This window comes from Hyposmocoma kahamanoa, unplaced genomic scaffold (assembly GCF_003589595.1).
Source record: "Hyposmocoma kahamanoa isolate Upper Pololo Valley unplaced genomic scaffold, ASM358959v1 102, whole genome shotgun sequence".
Classification (NCBI taxonomy): Eukaryota; Metazoa; Arthropoda; class Insecta; order Lepidoptera; family Cosmopterigidae; genus Hyposmocoma; species Hyposmocoma kahamanoa.
The window spans coordinates 6,301,397-6,308,719 of record NW_020653337.1 but is presented as its reverse complement, the minus strand read 5'-3'; the positions used below and the strand labels follow the sequence as shown (position 1 = coordinate 6,308,719).

The 7,323-nt window shown below is 46.5% G+C and overlaps 1 protein-coding gene across 1 annotated transcript in view; it reads right to left on the bottom strand.

Annotated features, from left to right (window-relative positions):
* Positions 1–291: 291 nt before the first annotated feature.
* The window catches only part of LOC113237050 (tribbles homolog 2-like), a 33,205-nt gene continuing 26,173 nt past the window's right edge, over positions 292–7,323 (bottom strand). The window contains exons 4-5 of the mRNA XM_026473299.1: positions 2,688–2,879; positions 292–1,965 (exon numbers count right to left, since the gene is read on the bottom strand). Coding sequence (XP_026329084.1) covers positions 1,701–1,965; positions 2,688–2,879 — 457 coding nt within the window. The 3' untranslated portion in view covers positions 292–1,700. The remainder of the gene's footprint in view (positions 1,966–2,687; positions 2,880–7,323) is intronic.

Sequence of the window (7,323 nt, the reverse complement as noted above, 5' to 3'; positions counted from 1 at the left end):
GTTCGAAGTGTTCGTATGTGTATGGACTGCACCTAGACATTATTTCTCAAGAAGTTTTGTTGTTAAATAAAAAACCGATCTCAAAAGTTATACATGTCCTTTTTTTGAAGTCGGTTAAAAAGAGACTACAGTTTAACCTTCAAGTAGTTGTAATAAAAATCGAGCATATTTTCTTCTAAGTATTTATTCCCTCTTATCATCTTTCTTTTTTTGATATTCCTTATTATATCTTAGCTGTATTTACAGTTTGTATAAATTAAAGTATTAAAAGTATTTTTACATAGACTACTATTGTACAAACGCGCTTTCTTCAGTTTGAAAGACTTGACTACATCAACATTACACTTACAATGTTGGAAAAATGAACAAAATAAGCAAAAAAAAATGAAAAAATTAATTGAAATAAAAAAAAACTAAGATTTAACAATTTAGACATGGTAACATTTCAGATTTTTCGATTTGGAACAAATTATTATAAAAACTAAAAAGGAAATTGATCTCAAATGTACAAATCAAATAAAACTCAACACCAAGTACCAAACGGAGAAATAATTTTGATTAAGGAAGAAGAGTGCCGCCTTCACGCGTCATGATATCACTATAACAACAATAAATTAGCATTAAATTAAATGGCACAGACCAAATTCTACGACCACTCGCGGTACATGGTGATGCGAATATATTTTATTAATATAATTTTGGTACGATAACAATAATAATTTCACTTGCAGATTTGCCGAATAATTCCGATTTAATATAACCAAACAATATAATCAAAATACATAACTCTAAGATGGAAGCAACTGTTCGTTGTGCAACAAAAGATTCTTACTTCTGCGTAACAACATAATGGCATTCAAGTAATCGCTAAATAACATCGGTGGAGATCACAATTACACGATAAACTTTAATTTTATATAAATACAAAATATACATAGGTAATTTACCTAAAACTACAGCAACAACTTCAATGCAATATATCCATCTATATTGATGTGAAATTGATATGATTACATTACTCTCGTCAGGAAATAACGTAATAGTTAACAGAATGCTTTATGTATAAATAATTCACCCAAACGAGGAATGGGAAACGGACGATGAAATAAATTTATGTACGTCACGTGGACATTTAGAAATTTGTTTCCGCGTCTGTCGGTCCCGCGTCGCGTCACACCATAGATGGATCTGTCGCTATCGTCTCCGGTAGATCACAAGAAAGCGATATCAGTCTCACTTATTCTGTCATTACGAACGTTACGACTACCACAGCTCGTAAAAGCCGGAACGAAATAGTGCTATATAAAAGCCGCATAAACTAAACTGACGTTGCATCGCTCCGGAGAGCGCTCCTGCAGGGCGACGTATGCGATTCTTATTGCCGCTAGGTTCGAGCTTCTACTTCATAAATAAGTCGCGCGGCCGAGGCGCGGGCCAGCCGGCTCGGCCGCTCGATCCCGCTTCGGGTCCTAATCACTAAAGTAAAATCTCTACTGAGACCTTTATTTGGCTCGGGTACTATCTACTGAAACGCGAGAATACGCGGGGCGGAGGTCCTCGGAACGGACCGCCGCGGCGAGCGCGACCGCAAGCTTGCAGAACAAGTAGGCCGGAAACGTTTAAATAAATTCATATAAATTAGGAATCACATCGCCGCGGCGCCAGCGCCGGCGGCGGGGCTGCTCGTCGCGGCGGGCGGCCTACACGCAGTCCAGCTCCATGTCGATGTCGGGCACCAGGCGGTCGTGCGACGCCTGCGCGCGCGGCGGCAGCTCGTTGCGCGGGTCGCGCGCCAGCCAGGGGTGGCGCAGCACGTCGCGCGCCGACAGCCGCTCGCACGCCTCGCGCCGCAGCAGCGACCGGATCAGGCACTTGCCCCGCGACGACAGGCACTCCGGCACCACGAAGTAGCCGCGCGAGATCTTCGCGAACAGCGACGCGTGCTCAGAGTCGTTGAACGGGTATCTGAGGACACAGGACGCGGTCAGTGCGCGACTGGGAAACAGAAACTGCAGCAAAAAGTTCAACGGATAGGCCCGCACAAATTGTTAAGTTTTTACAGGGCGCGATCCCTATTAATGACGGATCCGACTGTCATTCGGAGGCGCAGATGCGCGCCAAAACAAAAACTCAGGTACAGTGGAACCCTTCCGGCGACAGGTGAAGGCGGCCGATTGCGGCGAAATCCCGAGTTTCGAATATAAATTACGCGGCGAGGGACCGAAAAAGGTAGAAAACAAAGGATCGCAAACGGCAGGTGCTCGAGTGGAAGGCTCCCTGAGGGGGCGGGAGCGGGGTAGCAACGTCTTCGCCACATGACCGTGGCAGGTGCGGTGAAGATTTTCACGAGCTTCATTTATATGTGGGTGATATAATGTCTGGCCGTTGGCGCGTAACGGCCGACAGGTGATCATCCCCCGCGGTCGCCAACGGTCGCGCCACCCTCGCCTGTCGCACTGTGCGATCTCTCAAAACGGTAAATCCCACGCTAGCAGGTGACTATGAAGACGTTACACCGCTCACCCTCTTTCTCTTCACCCTATTTGCGCGCACCTAATAGCAACTAACCTAATTTTGTTTTGGAATAGGTAGTTAATTGAGGAATTTAAATTTTAAATGAGCCTTCGACTTTTTTGCTCCTATGACCATTATAATAACTATTTAACAAATAGTTATAAAATACACACCTTCCAACGAGCATGGTGTATAGGATAACTCCGAGCGACCACATGTCCGCCGCTCTTCCAGAGTAAGTCCGATGTGCCCTCAGGATCTCAGGTGAGACGTACGCTGGGCAGCCTCTCTTGTCTTGTAAGAGATCTTCTTCAGGATCGTCGAGAACAACAGCGTCTTCTAACGACTCCAATTTTAGCGTCGTTCTGAAACAAAAGAAACGAGGCTCAGTATGTATTGATTAAATGCAAGTGGGCACGCTCGTTGCATATTCATTTCGCAATTTCTGGCTCGTTAGACCTGCCGCATTGTCAGGTCAAATGCATTTGACATGCAGTGACCAGTAGTAACCCATATAAATAGCAAGCATTAAATTGCACATATAATTCACGCGCCATGGGCGCTCGTCCGTGACCAACCCTTTGTGTACAAAGCTTTGTGCGGACACTGCGTGCAATGTGCGTTAATTGGCAAGAGCATCGGAGTAAAGAGGACCGCGTGATTCTGATGCGTTGCAAAATGCATACGCAGGCCGCGCCCGCGTTTCGCTACGTATATCGTATGCAATGATAATGTCATGTAAATAATTACATAGCGCACCATAAAGCTGTTCACTGACGCAATAGGTTTTGTTTCATCACCTCGCGGGCTTTAGGCGCACCGTGCGCGACCTCGTGTTTCACAGCCGCCGCATCGTTTCGAAATGCATTAAATGCACAGTTGGAAATAGTACACCGCCGGTCGATGTATTATTGAATGTAAACTCAGATCTGGCGACATGCTAGGAAACGGGACTTTCTGCCTTTGGTTTTATGGGAACGCTTTTAGTCCGCAAATGTTTATTTAAGCTAATCCATACAAGGAGCGTGTTTGCTTCGATTTACGGCGGTCAACCGGGTCTACAGTTGCATCTGGCTAAATAAACTATGTTCGTTGAATGTTGAAAAAAACGTTTAATTTTAATGAGAAAAATAAGACCGCAATGTAATTTGCTAGTGTACTAGGTATGGAGGTGAAGGCGAGACAGGTGCACGGTGGGCGGCTCGACGCAGCAAAATTGACTCGTATTAATGCTTACAGGATATTTTTAGCTTGTTAATGATGGTCCAAAGAGGGAACGGTGAGTTAAATGAATTTCAAGAAGGGCTCCCGACCTATATTTATCTTACTATTATTTCTTAAAGATTAATTCCGCAAGAATGATTGCGAAGAAATGTGTAAGTTTCTATTACCTGCGCGTACATATTCCGAAAGTTAAGGCAATAAATATCAAGTTTGCCCAAAGCGCGGTTTCAAAACCCACAAGTTGCGGTCTCAGTCGTTTGACAAATAGTCTGCGGACGCAACACTTACTGGAATCGGCGACTGTCTTTATAAAGATTATCTCAGTCTCTGAGATAATTTCATCTGCGGCCATCTCAGGCCGCGACATGTATTAAAATAACGCAATGCGGTTGCAGCGGTAATTTAAGATGCAAGATAGACGAGGTGGCAATTTATTGTAATAATATATAAATTGATCGGATCGTGACAATATGGAGCGTTTGGCTCCTATTAAAGGTCACTCTCGTTAAGACTGTCGCAACGCAGCTGTTCGGCTATCGCATGAAACGAAATGCGTGCGCGCACAGTGGCCATTCACGAATTAGAGACTACGCATGGTCGCTAGGGTTGTTGAGTGAAGTTTTTACACGTATAGAGGTTCGTCCTGCCGATAACGAGCATGAGGTGGAGCTCGCACGTGGTGCAGCACGTGGGACGCTGCCTCTTAATCGGCATGTAGCAACGATTTACTGTGGGAACTTGTTGACGAAACGGGTGACGTCACCCCAGCAACTGCACTCCGGACCTTTTTTGTAATCCATCAGTGAGCGGAGCCGAATCCGGAGAGCGTCCTCGTATCCGTTTTAGGTCTCGACTGCGCAACTGATCCTAATTAAATCCCTACAGCAGCGGCAAGGCTAAAGTGCGATGTCTGCAGTTGCAATCGATTCGAATTTCGCAACGTGTAAATAAGTTATACGGTGTCGTAACGCGGTCGGAAGGTTGGCCGGATTTCCGAGCGTGTTCCGAGCGGTGGCCTCGAAGGATTCTCGCGGTGTCTCGGACGCGGGACAAGCGGGGAAAGGACAACGCGGCTTTACGCAACGCGCACGGCACTCGCAGAGCGGCACGCATGGCGCTCAAACCAGAGCCGCAGCCGCCGCTGCTGCCTGCCTTCCGATTAACGCGCTTCAATAAACCACACGGCCACTCTAAGTAATACTCTGATCTGAACATAGTCGTGACGTACCCGCTACTCAAACACCGCATTACTAAATTGACTCACGTTCACAACTTCGCAACTTCGTTAACTAATATTATTTCGTTAACGTTATACGTCTGTAAGTGAGCAATGGTAACTTAATATCAACTAGAATTGGATGAAGTTAATTCTTTTTAAATTTGTTTCGTAATGTCGCCGCCAAAATCATTGTTGTACTACTATCTATTGGGTATTCTATAATCACGGTCGGTTTGCCGATCAAAATGCTGTCTATAAGTAAAATGCATACACAACACGTGTAGGTATCAATTAGCGGGATGCTGCAGCGCGGGCGCCGTTTCGCAATTGCCGCCATTGCTCAACTCAACCCTGACAATTTCGTAACAAACAATGGTCGTCGCAGATGCAGCACACACGCATGCACTTCCTGCTTCACTTTGTATCGCCACACGACGAATACTTGCGCAACGTAGGAAACGCATCATGCGCGATGATACACTAAATTTGCTCGCTGAGATTGCGAAACATTTAACGGTCGCGTCAACTATGCGTTATTGAGGATAGGGAGAACCAGCGAATTCAGACACAGAAGATTTTATAACAGCGACATGTTTGCGATATGAAAAATTAATTTTTACTATTGGATATACATTGCCAGAGTTGTAGAATATATATTGGAGAGGGGTCAGATACGACTTTCCATTAAGTGAACCCTATAACTGTTTGCCACTTTCAATAACAACAAAAAATTCGGCGTTTATACTAACTAATATTGACGGCTTCTGAGCTCCATGGCATACAGTTAGTCATAAGTTTTCGTAACTCGCATTGTAGGGACATGTGGTGTCGCAAGCGCGTTGCCTCACTGCGAGATGCCGGGATAGGTTGGGAAACCATCCCGTGATGCCCAATTATATGTCGTATCTCATTGCGTAACAAATGGACATCGCAGCGAACGGTTTATCAAGTTCGATTGATATAATGTTCGACTAAAATGCATCGGTTAATTTCAAAATGATTGCGAATATGTCGAATGTCATTTGCTGGCTGCTTTGCGAAACTCCCTTGACATTCAATAATTCAAATATCTTAGTTCGTGTGAGAGCGGTACAATGAAAATATTAAAAACATTGTGAGGTTTGATAGCAGAGTGCTCTACATAAAATATAGGTCTCAAAACCGCATAGGCAGCAGTACAGTTCGTTTTATCGGAGTAGCGATAACGCAAGTCGAACTCAGTTTTGAAACCGGGCGCTGGGCCGCTTGCGAAAACGCTAATGTGAACATCGGTTGCAAAATTGTTTTAGCTCTATATCGAATGTAGTGACAATGGCAAAGGATCGGCAGTGCAGAGTTGCCGTGTAGCTTTAGAAGTATGCACGTAGGCGCCGAATTATGCGTCATGTTTTACTGTGACACTGTGTGAATCCGCCGTTGTCGAGGTAAGGAGATCGAGTAGCGCAACCTCGCCTGCGGCCGTATTTGGCAGGCGGCCGGCGTCCGCGCATAGGCTGTGTGTCACAATGGCGTGGATTATGAGCCGTTGCGATATGGCAGCATGTTGCAAGTTCGGGCGGCGGTCCAACGGCGCCGCCGAAATAATCCCGTGTTGCAACGCGCGGACCGCGGAACGAGCGCCACTCCAGGCCGGTCAGCTCAGCGGAGCCCTACCCGTTACGCAAACAACAGTGCACGCAATCGGCCAATTGCGCACGTCGCGATCGCTCCCCGACGCAAGTTGCGACGTTTACGAAACGAAGCGTACCGTTCGACGACCCCGTCTATTACGCGAGAATTGCGTAATGAAGAAAGCGTCCAGAATGCGTCCGCAAAAAGTAAATCCGAAATCTCATTGATCTCCGTCTCGAATCATTGCAATTACACCGTTACGTAGAGTGTTAAATCCGGTGAGCGGTCGACTTTCTAACGCGGGGTCGGTGTACGAGGCGGCGGAGTGTCGCAACAATTTCTCCGGCGTCGCGAACGAAGAAAGCGCGACCTCCGGAGCATTTTGCAATCGCACGCTGGCGCAGCGGAGAAAGAGCGCCGCATAGAAAGCGTACGTCGACCTGCCGGCCTGTAGCGACGGCGTCACCCGCAGGGGGCTGGCAATCAGCGAAACCGCAGGGCGGCTTGCAACAGATGCGTTAACAAGATTCCTGTACCTCCTGAGCGACCGCAGAGGCACGAGTTTAGCATAAGCAGCGTTCTGCGTGTGCCGGGATTGGGCAAGTGGGCCCAGTAGTGCACATTGCGCAAGCAATGATAAACGTGCGACCGCTTGTCACTGGCACTCGTGAAATACTTCCGTTCATTGACTCCATCCCGATATAACTGCGCTCTACCGTTCATGTCCGTTTCGAAATGCTTTCGTCGAGCGGCGA